This window comes from Haliotis asinina, chromosome 5 (assembly GCF_037392515.1).
Source record: "Haliotis asinina isolate JCU_RB_2024 chromosome 5, JCU_Hal_asi_v2, whole genome shotgun sequence".
NCBI classification, from domain to species: domain Eukaryota; kingdom Metazoa; phylum Mollusca; class Gastropoda; order Lepetellida; family Haliotidae; genus Haliotis; species Haliotis asinina.
The window spans coordinates 64,107,920-64,129,656 of NC_090284.1; the positions used below are offsets into that span (position 1 = coordinate 64,107,920).

At 39.9% G+C, this 21,737-nt stretch overlaps 1 protein-coding gene across 1 annotated transcript; it reads left to right on the top strand.

The window, feature by feature from the left end:
- Positions 1-5,730: 5,730 nt before the first annotated feature.
- LOC137284550 (dorsal-ventral patterning tolloid-like protein 1) lies at positions 5,731-18,079 on the top strand. Its single transcript, XM_067816394.1, has 15 exons — positions 5,731-5,796; positions 6,174-6,213; positions 6,422-6,487; positions 6,801-6,850; positions 7,285-7,360; positions 7,641-7,758; positions 8,469-8,644; positions 12,312-12,539; positions 12,865-13,170; positions 13,481-13,768; positions 14,314-14,487; positions 14,942-15,115; positions 15,662-15,843; positions 16,543-16,711; positions 17,856-18,079. Exons 1-15 carry the CDS (start codon positions 5,731-5,733, stop codon positions 18,077-18,079), a joined length of 2,337 nt encoding a protein of 778 aa, XP_067672495.1.
- Positions 18,080-21,737: the final 3,658 nt, after the last annotated feature.

Genomic DNA, 21,737 nt, shown 5'->3' on the forward strand with positions numbered 1-21,737 from the left:
ACAACTCTCAAAACTTCACGTTCATGAATAACAAATTCTTGACATAGGTATGAAGTCTAAAGCTGCAGTACGCAATTTGCATTGCCATTAGAATGGTTCATCGGTTTATTCAAAAGCCATCATACTAATTACAAATGACATTAAAAGCCGATGCAAGAATAATTAGTTTACAAAAGAAATAAAACACGCAGAAAATGTTTTTTACTGCTCCGCTACATTGAGGGAAACTTTCTTCTGGCAGCTTTTGCTAGTAGTTAGGGGTGACGTTGTACTTAATTATATCAGCAACAAAATTTCTGAGCCAGAAAGTTTTTTATTGTCTTCCGTCACGGGATACCAGCAAGAAGAAATTGGCGCACAGTCAGTATCTTTTTCACACAATCTGTGTATCAAGAATAGGAGAACATGCTAATTTGCATATCACGTGACTGGATTTTTCCTTTTGTAAACAAACGCGCATTCTGATATCAGAAGAGACTGTCCTAATGCAAGCTCTTCAGCACAAGGGAGTAAGAGAGTAACTGCCGTTTCTTAAAGGGCGATGTACCTAGAAAGTAACCCTACTGACAGTACACCTAAGCACAGCCACTTCATCATGTTACTGGCAAACGTGCACATGGTTTGGTATGAAAAATGAAGCAATCAAATAAATACATTTTTGAAGGTCGCGCTGACATAGTATCATGATTACCTACCACAGAATAATTAATCAAGGATCATTGTTTCATCAGAACAAACGTGTCAAAACATGTACAAATGCTTCGAGAGCTTATAGAGATCTATTGCAAAGAATTAACGTGCATGCTTACTTGTAATACATAGATATGTGATGAATGTCATAGGATCCCACTCCTGCAATGAAAAAAAACCCACCCAACTAACCATGTATAACTTTCGCGTAAAAACATTTTACATATATTCTCCAAGATTTTAACAAGTACTCCCAGAACCAGAAGACTGTATATGTATTGATTCATGGCTTGAACTTGATCTTCACGGCACAGGCCCTCGTGTTTTTGCGAGAATTAGAGATTTTAAAAATATTGTTTATGAGATGACCCCCAACTGAAACTACTTTACAGTACAATACGTGATTATGTATTGTACTTTGAAGCATTCTGAGTCGGGGGTTATCTCAAATATTTTTAACAAATCTCTAATCCATGAGGGCCTGTGCTTTACGTTGGTTTACAAACATGGAGAATGACTATAGGAGAAAAACACTTTACTAATATCCTACATAGTATGGTATTTTTGTACCACAGTAAATGGCTTTGTCCACGAATAAGAACAAGCTTAAAGATCACATATACTCTAGGGGGTGCAAATGCATAAATCACACATTGACGTCATTATAAACGAAACCCCGTGATTAAAACTGCTAATTTCGATCTTTAATTACCTTAAATCGACGGTTTTGACAACAGTGCACAATTCTCTACCGCAAACGAAATTTCAACCAATATGAGGGTCTATGCAGAATTCATCTTCATTTCAGGGGTAAACTACTTCGTTTACAGGTTTGTACAAACCTGAAATCGCGAAAGCTGTTGTGAAAAATGAAAGCTATATGTTCTCATAATCTACTGTTATTTAGTTTTGTCTCCTGCTTTGCCTAGTTTCCGAGTTACAACCCTTGTTTTCATAGACGATTCTGTCAATAATCACTTGGTGTCGCTAGGTTGTAATCCCTGTTAGGCGATATAAACCTACACGTTATTTGTCATCATTCACCTGATGCTCAGTTAATGAATTTATAACAGGTATAATTAGTGGTAACGCCACTTAGATTACCCGACAAAGGTCCCCATTTGGCATTTCTTGTGTCTGGATCGATCAAAGGATTAACCGATAACACGCTGATTGATTAATTACTTTTATGCGGATTTAAATGGGGATTTGTCAAAAGGTAGTGTTTATGTATGTACATTTACTAGTCTATACTGAATACACTCTGTCGTGTCTGTGGTTATGTAAAAACAACACCCTTCTTTCAAAGGATTAACCGCCAATACATTGATTGATTGCTCATTATTGGCTAACTAAATTACATTTTTAAAAGAATGACGCACATTATGCAATTAGTTGCCAGGTGTGCTATCTTGGGTGACCAATGAGACTATACAGCAATATGATAAACTTGAAACGATTCATCACTGTTAAAAGACACATCACGTGAGAAATCTGCAGATGAATTATGTATCACTCGTTTTTGTGGATTTTGATGGATACATTCCTCGAACAAGGCAACAGTCTGACATTGCTCCTATACTTTAATTTGTTCAAATTTTAATATTTGCATTTGTTTTTATTAATTTAGTATATACCAGAGGCTTGCCCAACGCTCGCTTTGCACACACAAACAACCAATTCAAGAACAAACTACGGGGTCCGGTGGAAATCTGAGCATAGTGACACCATCACCCGACCACAAGGAACAATTGACGGCAACACAACAATTCGGCATGTCTTTGGTGACGTCGAGAAATCAGCAAGATGACGAGCTCCCTACACATTTTCTATACAACTAACTGAAAATCGTTCCTTCTATGGCGACAGAGTTACGTAACCTCTCTGTGGTTTCGTTTGCGGGCGAGAGAGAAGCAGACGGCTTTTTAGCTTTTAAGCGCTTGGTACTAATTAACCACAATTTAAAAAAATAAACTGGTGTTCCGTTTATGACTAACCAGAAGTCTTTCATTAGCAGTGGTAAAATAGAGTACCCCAAATTGAGTTTATTCGTTCTTTACATAGTCTCTCAGTCTGACAAGAGACGTGAAATCCAGATCGTGTTTGTTTAAGAGGTAACAGGTGGGGAGAAATAATTCTAAATCAAAGTCAACGAATCGGTTACTTCCTGCATTTTGCGCTGCGCATAAATTTTATCAACGGAAACCAAACTATCGTAGTAACAGTAATAGCTCTTCGTTTCTGTTCTCTTATCGGATACTCAACAATTGCAACCCATCGATAGTTCGATGCATCGACACAGGTTTCATCCCCTCCATTGACATATCGGCGCATTCTGAGATCACTCAGTGGATGACACAGATATTACGTAGCAGTTCATGTTGCAACTGTTGAAAAACAAAAATAGACCAAAACTTACCATTTCTCCCATATTTTGTCTAAGAACTTCAGCCATGCCTGGTTCAATTCTACAGTGATGTCCAAAAGAAACGTAACATGGTGTTTAAAAGGTCATGATCAAACATTTACGATGTCGCAGTGACTCAAATTGACGTGACATGAACGATATGTTATGGTGCAACAGCATTTGACTGCTGACCACTTAGTTGCTTAATAGGAAATTAAACAAACAAGCAAGTAGGGGGTCCAAGTAATTTTACTGGACAGAATGACTTCGCGAGAACTCGCTGTAGACGTGATAGGTGAGTTGACGTGATGTTGACGTAAGTTCACGGTAAGGATGGCATGGTCGAATACACGCAGCCACCAAACGCCATTACACGGTTTCTCGACTGGTGACGTGGCCCCGAGCATACCTGGGTCACGTCACTGGGATGAACCTGTTTCTCAGGTGGATTACTTGCGGTCTTCTGCATGTGAAGTGACTCTGGGTCTTCCACTGCTAGGCCTGTCTGTAGCCTGCCCTTGCTTGACCCTCACTGTGTTGTTGCGAGAACAACCAAAGACTTTTGCAATATGCGTTTGTGTAACTCCACGCTGGGCCATACCAACGCCTCTTTCTCGTTGAACCGCAGTCAGTCTCAACATAGCTGTGTTGAAATAGTTTATCATATTATATAAACGAGTGCTTTTGACTGACTTTTATAGCAGAACCACACGAACATTTTGCTGAACTTGTACAAGTCATGAGATCACATTTGGACACTGTTTGACCTCAAAGTGACACTGTTCAAGCATGATCTCGCCGATTCCGTGAGCAGCGTGTGGGGAAACGCTAGTATAGGCATTGAAATCAATTTACAGTTTTAGTCCCACCAGTATGTTATATGTAACAGTCCAATATATGACAGAAAAAGGACACACTTCACAAATTACCTTTCAAACTAATATGACAATATATTCAGTAACCCATATCAGAATGAAAAGATACACAAGACAAGAATCGCCAGTAAGATAAAACTGAAAACTGAAGGATTCAACTGTTTGTGACAAATGCAGAAGCCCGAAAAAATACATGTATATCAAAATAGAACTATTGCATATTACAAATATTGCATCGTACTAATTGCAGGAATTCAAATCTCAACAATCACACTGTTGTAAAATCAAACTTCTTTAATTGGCTATTGCATCGATATGTTGTCTGATGGCCAACAAGACAAGAATCGCCAGTAAGATAAAACTGAAAACTGAAGGATTCAACTGTTTGTGACAAATGCGGAAGCCCGAAAAAATACATGTATATCAAAATAGAACTATTGCATATTACAAATATTGCATCGTACTAATTGTAGGAATTCAAATCTCAACAATCACACTGTTGTAAAATCAAACTTCTTTAATTGGCTATTGCATCGATATGTTGTCTGATGGCCGTTGCCTTCTTCAAAGTTCATAAAACTCTTCCACATCAAGAAGTTAATGAAGCTCCGTGTGGAGACCCAACAATGCGTGAATCTCTGTGGGGCTTCCTGTTTAGATAGGGGATGGTGTGTGCATGTGGTTCAGGGGTTTGAAACCCCTTTTGAAATGACCACATTGACGATTGTTTGGAGGGCGTTGGCTGAGTCAAGGGGGTTTCAGGGGGTTCAAACGCACTCATACATACATGCATGCATGCACGCACGCACGCACGCACGCACGCACGCACGCACGTACGCACGTATACAGTCAGTCAGTCAGTCACAGACAGACGCGCTAACACACAAACTGTGACAAAAAGAGAATATAAGTCTTACAAAACTCACGTGGGAGATCACGTTCCACCACAAAAGCACAAAAATACTTGGAATTCACAATACGTAATTGTTTAAAGACGGCGATACAAACGATGTTTTATTACACAGTTCCTGTCACTGAAGCAATACTTCACGCGTTCCACACCGGGGGCTCTATTCATAATTACAAGACCATGTTTTTATGCATTGATAACTGCCTGGGTGACGCTGGAATGTTCCCGCGTGGGGGTTACCTCCATAAGTGTTGTCGGAGACAAATGAGCCAATGATCACACGACAGGACGGGATCTTGGTATATAATGCATGCTTATTTCCTTTGAAACATGTAAAGGTGGAATAGTCTGTTTGTAAGCAGTGAAAAGTACGCGTTTTTGAGGACTGAAGTGTTTCCAAACTACAAGGTATGTGATTTTGTTTTGATATAGAATGATGCAAACAAATTTCACTGATGCTAACCTAATTTGATTATATTCCTATCTCCTTTTGACTATGTGTCTGTGTATAATACTGTCAATTTCCATCCGAAGTTTACAGGATCCTCTTACCGTGGGTTCGAATCCACGATTTGGCATCATTATGACTGTTTTAATGGCACCACCATTCGTTGCTTTAAACGGCGTGATTCGCATCTATAAGGTTCATTACTTCGGGGTTCCATCCCGTATTAACCAGATACACTCACGCTGTGACACCACTCACTGGAACTGTGCATACTTTATGAACACACAAGACGTTGCTGCAAATGGGATCAATGTAATCATTACGTTTGCCACCGTTATTATGTATTATGTGTTTTCATTAAGTATTTTATAGAATGCAGCCCCTCCACAGATTAGGCAGGATGACATACGGTCTAATTATCGGGGAAGTGTGTTTCTTAGCATTGGTCAACCACATCAGCTGCAAGGTAAGTTAAAGGAGTGAGAGAGTGAGTTGGGTTTTACGCCGCTTTTAGAAATATTCCAGCAATATCAAGGGAGGGGAGCACCAGAAATGGGCTTCACACATTGTACCCATGTAGGGAATCGAACCCGGGTCTTCGGCGAGACAAGCGAACGCTTTAACCACTAGGCCTCCCCACCGTGTGTTTATTGGGCCTGTGGTCTTTAAAACGTCACGAATAAATAAATAACCCCTCCACAGCCTCTAATTTAAAGGAGCATCTTATGTGAACTATGTTATCCATGAAGACCGAAACACATTCAGTAATCCTTAGCAAACCTTAAGCCAACGTAGAAACACGCACCATCGTTGTCCAACTAACAACGTTTTTTTTTGTTTTAGGCAATTTTGGAGCATGGACCGAGTGAGGTTTCTAACCGGAGTAGGTGTCCTTATACATGGAATATTTTTCTCTCCCAAAGAAATGTAATGTTCAGTGGCAATGTATTTACCCCGGTAATTCTGGAAAGTGGAATTTTGACATTTTTGAAAACATGATCATATCAAATATTTGTCTTCACAGTTTGATAAGTCATTTTGGACACGGTGAGACTCCCACCTGACTTTACCGTTACATATGTATTCTTCAGTGGACAACACACAGGTTGACGGAAGGTACAGAACGGCACACGACGTTATTCTAGCGGCTAATGAAGGTACGTTTACCGTCACCCAGCCAACAGACCTCGTGATGCCACTGGCACTGTTCAGCGCAAAGGAAACTCCAGCTAAATGCAGGAGTATGCATACCACTCGTAAAATCTATATCATATCTTAGTCCCTATCCCATTCAGTCGGTCCAATTACCTCCCTTAAATACCTTATAACATCCCATATATTGCTGATTCGTAATGTAAGGTTGACATGAAATGTTAAATTTGATGTTCCATGGTACCTCAAAGACATTAATGTTAATAGTAGGAAATAATACACGCATTACTGGGAGCAGTCTTTTTTCTTTTGCTACAGCGAATGGTATCAATCTGTTCGAGGGGGATATTCAGTCTCTGCCACCACGAGTAAGTTAGTGAACGAGTGGATGTCATTTTATGCCTCAATCATTCCTGCTGTACATGGTGCCGTATTAATAGGTACAGTACCGTGCACATATCTATTTATGTGACACAGTCTCCGCGCTCTGATTCTGTGTTAGCCGCCTGTAAGTACTTCATAGTTTAACAAGGAAACCTGTGTAGTCATGCAACAGTTGATATTGTAGGCAATAGTTCTCAGCTTACACACAATGTTTCATTTTGTTCATTGTAATTTTCATGGTCTAATGTCAAATTGCGATCTGAAATCGACTCACTTTGTCTGCCCGATAAGCAAGTATCATTCATTAGTAAAAGGGTGAAGCAGTAATTGTTAGATTGTACAACATCCACTATGAAGGTTTGGTTGGTTGCAGTGTGAATACTTAACCAAGCTTAACCAAGCATATGATACATTTCAGTATCGAACAGCTGTGAGTGACCGGTCCCGCTTGTGGCCAAACACCACCATACCCTATACCATGGACTCGAGATATGGTCAGTACAAGTGCTTCAACAAATGAAGTCTACGTCATATCCAGATAAACAGCTTTCTTGCTCTGTCAAAGCGAAGGACAGTTACACATTATTTATCATGTCCTTTTTTCGGTAAACACCTGACTTGACTTTACATATGCATATGGCGGATGACATGGTAGAACACGCCACGTTCAAATATTGTGGAACGTACATATGAGATCAGCACTGTCAGCGAATCAGTTTTATAACCACACGTTTCATAGAATCATAACACAATTGTTATTTTCTATCATCGCAGACCCTGATGAAGTGAGAGCCATTATGGAGGCACTGGCAGAATTCCACAACAAAACCTGCATTCGGTTTGTTCCTAGGAAGGCGGAACAAGACTATATATACTTCGTGCAACACAAAGGGTAACGGGCATTATATGCACATAATGCAGTATAACACATTTGCGTGATGGTTATGTTTATTCACAGTTTGGCACAACCATTGATATTCACCCCAGACCTAATGCACACATACTTCCATCGGAATCGCCAAACTGTATAATTTCACAAACATTTGAATAAGTGTGAAGTTTGAAGAGTGACAGTTTTAGCTAACCGTTAACATATTTCAGTAAAGAAAAGTAATTTATGTTGATAATTGGGCAGTAACGTTTCGACTATTTAATTTTATTCTGGGTTAACCATCTGAACTGACACGAAAACCAGTTTTAATATTTCATGTATAGCCTATTTTAGGCGTAGTTGAAACTACTTTATTCAGTGTTATTGTAATATCGGCACTTCATACTCCGGCTTTTCTAAAATTCGGACCCGGAACATAGGGGTTGGAATTGGTCTTCATTGACCCATGCTAGAGGCAACTAACGGGATCTGGCTGTCAGACTCCCTGACATCGTATCCCAATTCCGTAGATCGATACTCGTGCTGTTGATCACCGGATTTTCTGGACAAGACTCTATTATTTATAGACCGACGCCATGTAGCTGGCACATTACTGAGTGCTAAACTCACTCACTCACTCCAAAACTCGTATTAATCGCATTTTGGAAATATATTAAGGGTTGCCAAAAGGCAGAAAGGTAGACCTACACCTTGTTCCCTCGCCGTTGCAGGTGCTACTCATCTGTGGGCCGGACCGGAGACCAGCAGGAGCTCACTCTGGGCAAGCCTTGTCTCATCAAGGGCACGGCTATCCACGAGATTATGCACGCCCTTGGGTTTTGGCATGAACAGAACAGATCTGACAGAGACTCTTATATTCAGATCATCTGGGACAATATCAAGGAAGGTAGGATAGTGTTTTTATCGACAACGTTTAGAGTCATTTATATAAACCTCACTGTGTACATCACAGATAGCGCTAAGACTATCTTAAAGGGGCACTAATGCGGAGCAATTTCCGTGGACTGGTGTAAACTTTTGTTATTGTTTTTCTCCCGTGAGTACCCGGATGATATCCCAGAATTCGTGACTGGTTCGTGACCTCTGCTGCGCAGTCCGTAGGCGCAACTGATAGTTTAATTATAGACAGATCAACTGAGGTGAAGTCATTTTTTACTTCATTACAAATGTATTATGAAAACAAATGAAACACTTTGAAGGTTAATCATATGCCAGTGGTAGAAATGGTAAAATACTATTAGGACGGAAAATAACGAAGCCAATGTACGTCTCTATATTTTGCCTCATAACCCTAATTAGTTTATTGTCATATTTGTATGATTCTGAAAATTAACAAAAGAACACACGATCTGCTTATACTCATAGTAAATTTCTAACATAACAGCAACATTTATACATTGTATAGATTGCCAATGTGGATCCTATTTCACACACATACGGGATCTAGTGTCTGTTTTTTGTCATACAGATTCTGCTGAATGCTACAATAAATAAATTAAAACAAAATGCAAATAATGAATGTAAAACAAACTAATTTTATAGCAACAATGTCAGGCTACTACCTTGTTCAGGAGTGTATCCATCAATATCCACGTAAAAGAAATCGTATTCCATTCATCTGCAGCTGGTAAATAATCCTGCTCTGTGTCGCGTGTCTTACAACTGTCTCATTTGCGAAAAAATAACACATCGTTTCACGTCTTTCGTTGGTGAAAACCAGATAAACCTCTCATTGGTCTCCCAGATAGCACACCTGGCAACTAATTGTATGATGTCCACTATTCTAAGTAATTTAGTTAACCAATAATGAGTAATCAATCAATCAGCGCAAGGGTGGTTAATTCTTTGAAGGGAGGATGTTGTTTTTGCACTCACACTTTACGACAGGGTGTTGTCATCTACACACTCTGCCTTTTGACAAATCCGCTAGAAGATAAAAGTAATTAATCAATCAGTGTGTTATCGGTTAATCCTTTGATCGATGTTTGCTTTTGTAACTCAGCTGATAAAACCTCTTGCATCACTTACATGCACATATTACATAACATACAATACATTTGCCATTACAGACCTTAATTTATAATGTTGAGTATTTACTCCAGACAGGAGAAATGCCAAATGGGAACCTTTGTTGAGTAACCGAAGTGGTGTTACTACTAATTATACCTGTTAAAAAATCATTAATTGACCATCCAGGGAATGATGACAAATAACACGTGTATTTACACCATCATGCGCGAGTTACAGCAAGGAAGATGTAATCTCTGTGTCGCATGCAGCCTGAAAACACTTATGGGCCGAAACTGTTTTGAGGATACATACCAACGGAATTTCGTTACATAAGGAATACACACAGGCATTTGCTGTGTACTTGGGTAAATAGGTGAAATAAGGGGTTTTTTACGTAAGAAAATTTTCAGATTTCTCTACCAAACGCAAAGTCATCGTTTTTTGTTTACGAATTCAAATAAATCAACTGTGTGTTTTTATTATCATAAATAAGAAACCATTGTAGCTACCATAGCTACCAAAATTTACGTATGATATTTGCTATCACAGCTCTACCAACACTCAAAACTACCTAAATATAAAGCTTTGCAATCTTCCGTACTGAAACAAATGGCTTGCTACGTGCCTGTAGACATCATATTTTGATGTAACATGATTAAATATCGAGGTTAAAAACACTGAAATAGGATCAAATTGGATCAGTAACTATACCATCCAAGCATCCTAAAAGTACTACACTGCTGGGATATTTGGTTACGATCGGACAAGGAATACCATGGATATTTTTAAACAAATGGCATATGATGGGCATCCGGCCTCCTGACTGTTTAGGTGAAAAAATATGGACAGAAGCCCAGTTCCTTTGTCCGTCACGGTCGAAGGAGCGGGCGCTGACCTAATTGCGGTTTGGTTTCGTAATTAGACCGTTGGCGAGAAACATTATTCGCTCCGCATCAGTGCCCCTTTAAGCCTATGTTGAAGAATGGGAGTTACAATCACTGTAGCCGTAAGATCGTTTCGTGCAGGTCAGCCCTATCCCTGTATCATGACATGTTTGAAGTACATACATTTCGTCAGATTGTTTGACCTTTGAAAAGCAGTCGTATGAAATCCTATTAAATCATTCATGAATATGTCCCAATTTAACGGTCACATGCAACGTAAAACACAACTTTGCAGATTCTGGTACCTTTTGGTATGCACTTACCGAAACAAATCATAAAAAATGCTAATTCAACCTATAAAGTTGAAAAAAACGTGATGAAAAAAAAGCCCGCGAAATCGGAGTTCAAACGTTTCACTAAATTCCCCCCAGAGCTGGGGGAAAAACTGGCTTCAACAGCTGTGCTGCGCTGCGTCCATAACGCATGCGCAGTGAATAGGTTCGCGGAGCATGAAACAGTATGCATGCCCAGCGTCTGAGGTCGTGAGCAGTAGTCTAATCTTGGTTGTGTACACAAACAAGTAATTAATCTACTCGTTACGTAAAACAACTTGTTGATTGTGGTAAGCAGTCTCTGTCACAGAGAAAGCTCAATGTCTGGTTTATTGACACCTATATGTCTGTCTGCCTGTCTGCTAAAGACAACATGCAATACACAGCTTCAATCATTGACCACGTGCAATTTGAACTTAACACCTATCAGACTATACGACATAAAGAAAATAAGTTGATTTATGACTCGTGCACCCGAGTCCCGTGTCTGCCACATTATGTAATTAGGCACGTGTGATACACATGACGTTTTTATGTCTGTGGGTTGCAAACAAACTACATTCATTTTTTTTCGGATGAGTGGATCTGACGGAAACTGGTGCAAACTCTTGTCAGTTTCAAGTCCTGCTTTGTACTTGGACGAATGACAGATTCCAGCCACGCAGTAGTTTACCATCTCTGCTGACATGATTTTTTATTGGATCGAGCGCAAATTCAGAGAACATGTATTTTCAAAACCCAACATCTCTATATACATTCTTCGTGGATAACGACTTCTTTTCATGTATATGATTTTGTTTGACAGCAGTATATGAATCCATACTGAAACGACGCATCAAATACACAAAAAGAAGTTGTTATCCATAAAGAATCTTACTTTCTTGTGACTGGCTATACTTCTAAAATGCCCATCAAACAGATCATCTTTCTGTACACACAATGAACCCTTAGCATATCAGCAAATGAACCAGCCAATCGGAAGCCGTCGTTACACGTGAATGCATAGCCACCCGTTATGACTGGGTTCGGTCTCCCGAGGGCTCCGTTTCGGGGGAAGTAAGCCCAAGTACAAAATATTGCACTTTTGAACCGCGATTGTACGCTTATAATTGTGTTTATTTGTTTTTTTAAAAGCAGCAATGTATATTATATGTCATGAATAAGTGATAAATGTGTTTTAATTATGTTTGATTTTTTGGTTGCATGTGACCTTTAAGAAAAATACAGTCCGAATGACGTCAGACACTGCAATCTGTGAAACTGTAACTGGACTCATAGATGACATTCAAATATAGTAGTATTCCAACACACTTGCATCACACAACAGGTCGAGAGTTTAATTTTGAGAAGTTCCCTATCAGCGACGTGGACGTTCTAGGCGCCCCCTACGACTACGGGAGCGTCATGCACTACTCAGCGACGGCCTTCTCCAAGAACGGACAGGAGACTATAAGGACAATCAGGCCTACAGACTCCGTTCTGGGACAACGAGACCACCTCAGTTATGTGGATGCCTGGAAAGTCAACAAACTGTACAACTGTTTCCCCACACATAGTAAGATCTTTGTCAAGGTCTTCGCTCTGCAGGGTTGTAGTGAGGCTGGGTACACGATAAATGATGTTCAGTTGTACTAAATTGCCAACCTCAGGGCCAAGTATATAGATTGGTGTGAACTGGTGTAAAGGCTAGTTCTTTTTGGTGTTCTCGCCGGTCCCGCGGAAGCGTGTTTCCTTCTTCACCTTGTGCTATTCATGGAATTATAGTACATGTACATACTGTAACGCTGTAACGGATTGTGTAATGTTTACTCAGCTTCAGGTTTACGTATCGTTTTTTTTTCCTCATGTTATTTTACAACATGTTTGGATCACACTTTCAGCAACAAGCCTCAACGCTCCCCCACGGCTTTTTACCACTCAGGCCGTCGTACGACCGACACCACCGCCTCTCCAGCCTATCAAGGGCCACCAATTTGCTACCCCATCCCACCTACCCCACCACATACGGACCCCTCCGCCCCTACACAAAACCACACCCCACTACGCCTGGGGGCCATTTTCGGACTGGAGCCCTTGTGACATCAACTGCAACGCCAAGAGGTCAAGGCTCTGTCTGGACTTCATTAGACATGACTGTGGTCCGGAACAGAGCGATGAGAACTATGTGTGTCCGCCACCTTGTATACGTATGTTGAACCTGAACTAAACGCCCGTGTGAACTTGATTTGTTAATCAAGTCCTTTATTATATTCATAGGTGAATAATATTTGAAACTGTTCACAATAATTTACAGAGAGTTAAACTGTAACATACTTGAATATTAAAGAATTTGTCATCATCGCAAATATGAAAAACCCGGGTCAAGCTTTTTCTGCATCTGAAGAAGGGTCATGTTTGCCCATCATCTCAGGAAGGAAAAAAACCCAGAATTTAACACTCTAATCAGAAGTTCTAGGTTAACTGCATTTTATTGGCGATCCTTGACATTTCTTCCAGCTGCTTCATACATCGGGTGCTGGCTGAACAACGCCTCCCATCCCGCCATCCCAATGATTGAAAATCAGCATTCGAGTACACTGGAGTTCCACACACTAGAAGCTTACCGCGAATGCGCAGACGCAGCAAATGAGCTGGGATACCCAGTCTTTGCTCTGTTCCGGGACGGTGATTGTCTCACTGGCCCGGATGCCCTGAAGTCATTTGCCAAATATGGACCAAGCGACCTGTGTGGAAAGAACGGACGTGGAAACAACCGTGCAATGGCAGTGTATTCCTACCAGAAAGGTAATGCTTAATCCTGTCCGAAAGGTATACTCAGCAGTTTCCCATGTCATAAGCGTTACATACCCTGTTCTGTGCTCTTACTGTCACGTAATAATTCGAGCCACACATTGTTTATGATTATGATTATTTATGTAATGTGTACAGAATACAACTGAAAACCACTTTAACCTTTTCATGAATGCATATTCTACACCATTACACCATTGAAAGAATGTGACTGAAGGAACTATTACGTGTATTTAAACAACAACACCCCCCCCCCCACACACACACACCATCACCCCCAAAACTACAACAATATACAAAACAAAACAAACAAAACAAAACAAACAAAAAAACAAACAAACAAAAAGCAAAAAAGAACCAAACCAAACCAAACCAAACAAAAAACAAAAATGAAACCGGAGAAAAATGAAAGAATGTGCTATTTGTCATAAAAACTGTGATATTCCAAGGTAGTCAAGAGTCCAGCGCCACGAATACCTTGCTATTAAATTTAAAAAATAAGCTAAGAACTGAAGATTCCGAATGTTCTTAACTTCCAGACATAGATGGAGCATGGGGGGCGTGGGGGGAATGGGAGCGTTGCAGCCAGCCATGTGGTGGGGGCACACAGATACGGAGAAGGTTCTGCAGCAATCCCCCTGCCGTGGGAGCCGGTACACTGTGTCATGGTGAGACCAACCAGTCCAAGTCGTGTAACACCACACCTTGTCAGGGTAAGCAGTATACGGGTATTTCGGTAAAAACCTCAAATAATATTAGCCGTAATTTGGAACATGTCATGGCACCTTTCAGTATTTCAATCTCAACCCCAACATGCCGGTTTTCTCACGAGCAGGGATATTATCATGAAAAATGAAAGGTATTATGATAAATCTAATCTAGCATTTGGTCTTACGCGGTTTAACACATTGCGCATTCCGATGCTGCAATCATTGATATGTAAAGTGTTAAAAGGATTTGTCGCTATGGCAGCACATGCTTGCCATTGTAGCAGGGACCTGGTGTCCTTGATGGCCCTTGAAGTTAATATCAATTCACGTTCTTTTCACGACTGTGGTTACCTCTGTTTAGGCAGGTGATCGGGACATCCTGTTCTTTAGCTTTCTATTTTTTCACAATATTATGTGTAGGCAGAACAAAGGTAGAACGGATGTTCCTATTTACCAGATAGAGACGGCAGTTGGAGCACATGGACTTCCTGGGGCAGGTGTTCTAGGGCCTGTGGCGTAGGGATAGAATACCGGAAACGCACGTGTGACGACCCTTCTCCCTCGGGAAGCGGGCAGCAGTGCTCCGGAAACGATTTGGAAAGCACACGATGCTTTTTAACAGAGTGTCACCGTAAGATAACATTGCATACTTTATGGGCAGTTGTGGCAAAACATGTTGGATAACAGCGCCAAACTTGCCACACCTATGTATTGAATCATCCCGATCATATGTGGACATGGATCAGTTCAGCATTGCTCCTTGGTGGCAGAAAAGATGGCCGCGAGATACCCGTGGTAGACAACACAGAGGCTTATGAATTAGTATTTGTGCCACGTGACACACTGATACTAAAATCAATTTGGTGTTTCACGTTGTATATAGTAGTACAAGACACAGGTGTCTCAGGGGAGGTGTAGCTCCCAAGAACCAAGATTGTCGGTTCTAGATCCTTGCATTTGATCACCACTTCCTGTTTTTCAGCATCGTTCCTAAACTCCAGTTTATGGTATATACTTACTTTCACATCTTGCATTAATTAAATATCCGAGACATAGGCATGACATTACCTTTTCATCATTGCCATATTTAGCACCTTCACAGCAAGGTTCATCGTAACATTTTACCAGGACAGGTTTGATGACGTTATGATGTTTACATCTTCACTCAATGTTGCAGAGTCCCGCGGTTGTGGCAGCGAGGCTCACTTCGGGACACATGGTTACATCCATCAGGGTCGGTACGGAAAGTCCATGTCTTGTGAGTACAGGATCATCACGTACACAGGGACCTCGGTACTGCTAGAGGTGCTTCAGCTGGACATCGAGTATAGCAAGGATTGCAAGGACGATTCACTCATGGTCAGTCTACCAGCATAAGGTGTGACATGAGTTCTTTACCTCGTGTATTCTTTTCGCCATGTATGATTTGTTGTGAATAATTTCTACAGTTTTAAAATTTTGGTTAACAGGAAACAAATAGTAAAAATGTGACCATAAATTTGTAAAACCCAAGTGACACTGCTGACAATGAACAAAGTTAATTAAGGCACAAGATACGAACGAATATTTATTAAAAAAATAGCAACTTAAACGAACTATCGTATATGAAGTTCAGATGACAATTACTTAGTAAATAGTTGTATCATAAATAGTTGTTTGTTTTCATCTGACACGTTTATGCGTATGCATGATAATTTGTTTCTCAGTTAATAGTTATATCCACGTATGTTCCTCAAGTTTGTAAAATGAATATACTCGTGCTTGTCTCTTTGTCAAGGGGGTAGCCTTGTGGTAAAGGCGCTGGCTCGTCACGCCGGAGACCCGGGTTCGATTCCCCATGTAGGGACAATGTGTGAGGCCCATTTCTGTTTTCCCCCGTCGAGATATTGCTGGAATATTGCTAAAAGCGGTGTTAAACTAAACTCACTCATTCACTTTCTCAAGGGTTTAGTCTGGAGCAGCACTTTCAAACGGTTGATGTAGACTGTATGATGTACTAATGTGTTATGGAGAAATATATTCATATGCCATTGTGTCTGCTTTGACGTCTACGTTCAGGTGTTTGATGGTAACTCCACCAGCAGCCCTCTCTTGGCGACTCTTTGTGGTAACATCAAGCATTCTCCAATAAGGTCTTCAGGAAACCAGCTGTTCATTCTATTCGAGAGTGATTCCACCATACAGGCCTCGGGATATTCCCTCAAGTGGCAGATCACACACAGCACATGTATGTACTGTGAGATTTGTGTTAATATCAATATGTGATTTATTACCTGATTTTTCACTTTGTGAGGGAAGTGGGTGTGTCGGTGGCTGTTTTGAAGGTTGGACTGGAGACTGCCAGCAAGATGGATTATTATTCACACAGTCATTCGCATTTGTATACGACAAAGAAAAAGCATGGGAACACACACAAGTTTGTTATATATAAACCTAGACGTGTGCTTAACGGGCACTTTAAACGACATGTTGGAACATGCAGTGAAGCAAGTTCCCAGACTGTGTTTCACCACCCTTGTTTTTTGCTTTTTTTTGAAAATGGTTCATTTCACTCACACTCAACCAATATTCAGTCAGAGGCTTCACTGCATGTTCCAACATGTTGTTTAAAGTGCTCCATAAGCACGAAATGTTGTATTTGCCTTAAAGTATAAATGGCCTCACAACGTTCAAGTTTGGTCTTCAAGGACCTAGTCATTTGACATAACTGTCGGGACGTTCCCATCTCTTTATAACCCATCTTTGCAAATGCAAACGGAAACGGTTTGTTTCGTGCGTGTTCATATTTTTTGCGATGTTTTACAATTTTACCTTTACTTGACCTTTCCATTTGTATCATGGTCTTGCATTCTCCCAGATGTATTTTCGCGAATGTAAACGTCTCCTCAAACCTACTTCACTCGTAAAGCGGAAGCTTCACATTTTTGTTCCCACCGATGGCGAAAGCTGCCTTTGTTCAAACGTTTGAAATGGGTTTTGGCCATATTGACGATAGTCTTGGATCGTTAGCTGCGATATTCAAAACCTATTTTGAAATACTGAACATGAAAATATGACTGTTATTAAGCGACTGTACTCACTGCCACTTGTAATGTCGGTGAAACATTCAGGTGCTGTGGCACTATTTTCCATTTAGACTACAACGTCTTTTTGCCATCACGGATGTTGAAAGTGTCAATGAAGTTTGTAACAGGCATCATACAAGGTTATGGGGAAATTAAAATCAGGCCTTCGCTGTAACGAGAGTCTAGTCTACTTTGATAGCCTCTTTGCATTCGACATTTCAAGTTTAAATCTTATATATATTAGTTATATATTTTGTTGTGTTGTAGACCTCATCGTGACATGTTATTTTTATTTCCATTGATCAGATAAAATGTGTGCCCGACCAATAGAACCTATCAATGGCGCCATGACCGGATCTTCTACGTACGTTGGAGACACATTCATGTTCAGATGTCACACAGGCTATCATCTGATTGGTCCGTCTGTGATCACGTGTGTCAGCTTTGACCAATACCATGCAGTATGGGACAATGGCTATCCGCGATGTGACGCTTCGCAACCACATCACCCTATCGTCGAAATTGGATAAAACGATATACAAAAACAATACAAAGATGCATACTATGTATTTTTTTCTGACTCAGAGGGAAACGTTTGGCTTATCCTCAAACGACGTATATTTTTTGTCCTATTCTTTATTTGATTATCAGTTTTTTGTTTCAAAGACGTCCAGAGCTGGAACTGAACTGACTGGTTCTACGTAATATGGCTTGAAGTACGACAGTAGTTCAGTGTCACCAGAGCTTTTACTTATCAACCCGCACAGTGTATATACCAGTGGGACATAAATCATTTACTTAAGCGGAACTATACCCAGTGTCATGATCGGGGTGAATCATAGATAAGAATCAACAGATGGAGGCTCCTGGCATTTCAACGAACGTAGGATGACTACTGATATGAGAACTGTGTATATCGAGATGCGAAAGGTCGAGTTTCAAACTTGACGTGGAAGCCATTACTCCGTGAGTGTGGGTGTAAATGTTTGATGAATACTTTCTACATTTTAAACTCTGCAGATGTGTGTCTGTTGTTTGTTGGTCTGCTGTTTAACCCTTCCGATATCTTCAGACCGGCTGTATCCAAAAATGTATAGGGTCTGGGCCAGAGAAACATTTTATTCAGTAACGTCACAAGCCAAAAGTTGGAAACTGACCGAGACACCGAGCCCGATCATCGTGGATGCTTATTCAAAAACTAATATAACCACACTCAGAGGTAAGGTGAAGAACCATACATGTAAAAAGTACAGAAATATTAAACTGATCAATGCTAAACAACACGAGCTCAATAACATGTGCCACTACTTAGCTCTCGTTGCTGATGACACGGTGCCACCAACAAAACAGTGCATTGGCGAAAAGCAATTTATTATGATGACGACATCTGGTGATATCCTATTCATTTACTCCTGTAATATCCTCCATGTCATGTAAATCTGTAAACTCAAGAAGGAATCTGCTGAAAGTTAAGTTTCCGAAATATGTATTAAAAATTTCATTACGTACATGAAAGACACCCGCCAGAGTATTCAGCCTTTTTTCATCAAATTCGCAACAAGGTAGATGCAAGTGTAAAACAGATGCACTGTTGAGAAAAACATGTACTTGTTTGTATGGGATGTCTTAATATGGTATGAACAAACACAGGGAGGAAACACAGGTGAAGCGACAGGTAACAATACAGGTAAAAGGACACGTGAGAGTCTCTAAATATATCAAAATGACACTCCGTAAATTTCTTTTTTTGATATGTTTTTTTTCTTGTTTCACTTGTTTAAATGTGCCATTCCTCTGTTTGATATTAAACCTTAGGCCATCGTTTATTTGGTTTTAACCGCTTACTCCATATCAATACTTTCTAAATCAATCTTTAGCAAACTTCAATGCAAAGCGTTATTTACTGACTTTCAGTGATGCCATCTAGTAAGTTGGCCCACTTTGCAAGCCTTTACGTATAGGGCAAAATGGGAAATAATTGGTAATGGCTATTCTCCTGTGTTCCCAGCGTTTCATATCTACATGTGTGAGTGCTTAAATGAGCGTGGAAGGTAGGCCGGAGATAAGCAGGCCTTGGTCGTTTACCATTTTGGAGAACTTGGAACTAACAACCCTAGGCAAATGTACAGGGGTGATATGGGTGGAGGGAAGACTACCTTAATGCACGATCATACGCTAAAGAGGTTTATTCTGTTTATCACCCATTCGTAAAATGTTTGCATCATTCCAATTGAACTGATTTTGGTATTCAAAACTGGTGCACGCTTTTTGGGCGATTCCTATTTAAATAATTGGGCTACCGATCTTCCATCTGTCATAAATGGGTTTACCGTCAAATTCAATTAAATTCGCATCACTTTGAAGGACATAATCTTTATACATAATTAAATCTTTTAACATAGATTGTTACGGAGGTAGGTATGTTAACAGAACAAATGTGTTAACTGAATAAACGTTTGGCTATGACGTCAGTAGTGCCTGTGCTCAAATGGATGGACATACTTGAAGATCGTTAAAGGATAAAATCCAAGGAAAAAACGCTGAGAATTACATTTTGTACCATGTTACATGGTGATGGCGATAAAAGCATAAGTGGTTTTAACGATTCATCTCTCATTTAGTATATTTGCTGATGCCATTTCATCGGCAAGATACAAGACAACATTTTATGTCATCTGATCCCATGAAAGATTATTATCAATAATTGATCAATGAAATGTGAAATTTCTAAAGCGGAATAAATATTGTTCTCAAGACCGCAAGCAAACACTGCCAGAAATATGTTCGCGAATGCCTGATAACACGTTATATAAGTTTCCATCCTGCAAGATTAATAACTGGACCGAGTTATAAACAATTAATTCCACTTTTTACTTGTTCCTAACTTTCACATCATAGATTTATGTCATGGTATAAAAATCTCTTTCAACACATCATACTATAATAATGTTTATGTTATATATGTTGCTTTTATAGTTATAAGAAATTCAACCAGTCAACATCAGTACTTGGTTTCATGCTACCTTAAGAGCTTAAAGGATCGGAAAAAGGTGTTTTATGTGTTTAAAACACATTTAACTGATGTTTCCGATGAATTCTGATTTCAGTTAATAAATAATTCAATACTGGAAGATATGATTCCTGAAAAATTCTTTTTTTTTTTTGAGTCTAAGCTTTGATGCTGCAATTGTTCCCCTCTGCAGACATTGTGAAACTATAACTTTGCATGAAGTATAATTATAAGTTATTGGGATTGAGGTTCCAGGTCAAGATTCTTTACTCATATAGCAAACAGCATGAACAACATTTGCGGTTTGTATAGGTCAGATCTCATAGTGCAAGTCCACCGAGGTGATATGTCACAGTTGTACATGTCACGAAGCACATGCGATACGTGTGGTCTTATCTTAGGTTAGCGAGTTTGTTAAAAAGAAAGCATAGTCACGTGACTATGAACTGTCTGAGCATGCTGTCATGGTAGGTTTAGCACAAATTATAAGAACAGTTTACAATGTAATTTTGGTAACATCGAACCCCCACCCCCGATATCTCTCGGTGAATAAGCACAGCGTCACAACTGCCTCACAACATCGTATTATTGTGTGCACGTTTGCTTGTGTCAGTCAACCCAGGTACATTATGGCAATCCAGTGATATAGTGATATCTCATACCATAGTTTATCCACTTAATGGCCACCGGGGAAACAACAAGTGCCAACACGTACTATCGTTCATCTGGGTTGATCTGACACGCCAAAAGGATCAAACACACTTTCAATTCTGCATCACCGTCGATGCGGTATCTGTGATAGAACTGCTGTTCAGCGTAAACTGTCGTCCAGCGTAAAAAGAACCTTCTTTTATTCTGTTCTGTGTTGTAGAATAAATGTGTCTAGCGCCTATAGACGTATTAGAAAATACCATCAATAAATTGCTACATCTACCTTTGATATGTCGGTAAGGAGTAATATGTCGATCTTAATGCTTTTACGGATAATACGTGGAAAATCGAATTAAAATAAAAATGGGTCAATAAAACCCAGGCCCTGTCTCTTAATATTTATTTTCCTCATAGATAAAATGGAATGCCATTATTCTGAACATGTCATTCGGTTGGGTAATATATTGGACACTTCTAGCATGGTACAATGCCGACAAGGTAAGCACAGTCTTATGTTACCATGTTCG

Coding starts and splice junctions, on each gene's coding strand:
- LOC137284550 (XM_067816394.1), top strand. CDS start 5,731: ATGACATACGGTCTAATTATCGGGGAAGTGTGTTTCTTAGCATTGGTC. Junction 12,540..12,864: donor CAACTGTTTCCCCACACATA/GTAAGATCTTTG, acceptor TCACACTTTCAG/CAACAAGCCTCAACGCTCCC. Junction 13,769..14,313: donor AGTGTATTCCTACCAGAAAG/GTAATGCTTAAT, acceptor CTTAACTTCCAG/ACATAGATGGAGCATGGGGG.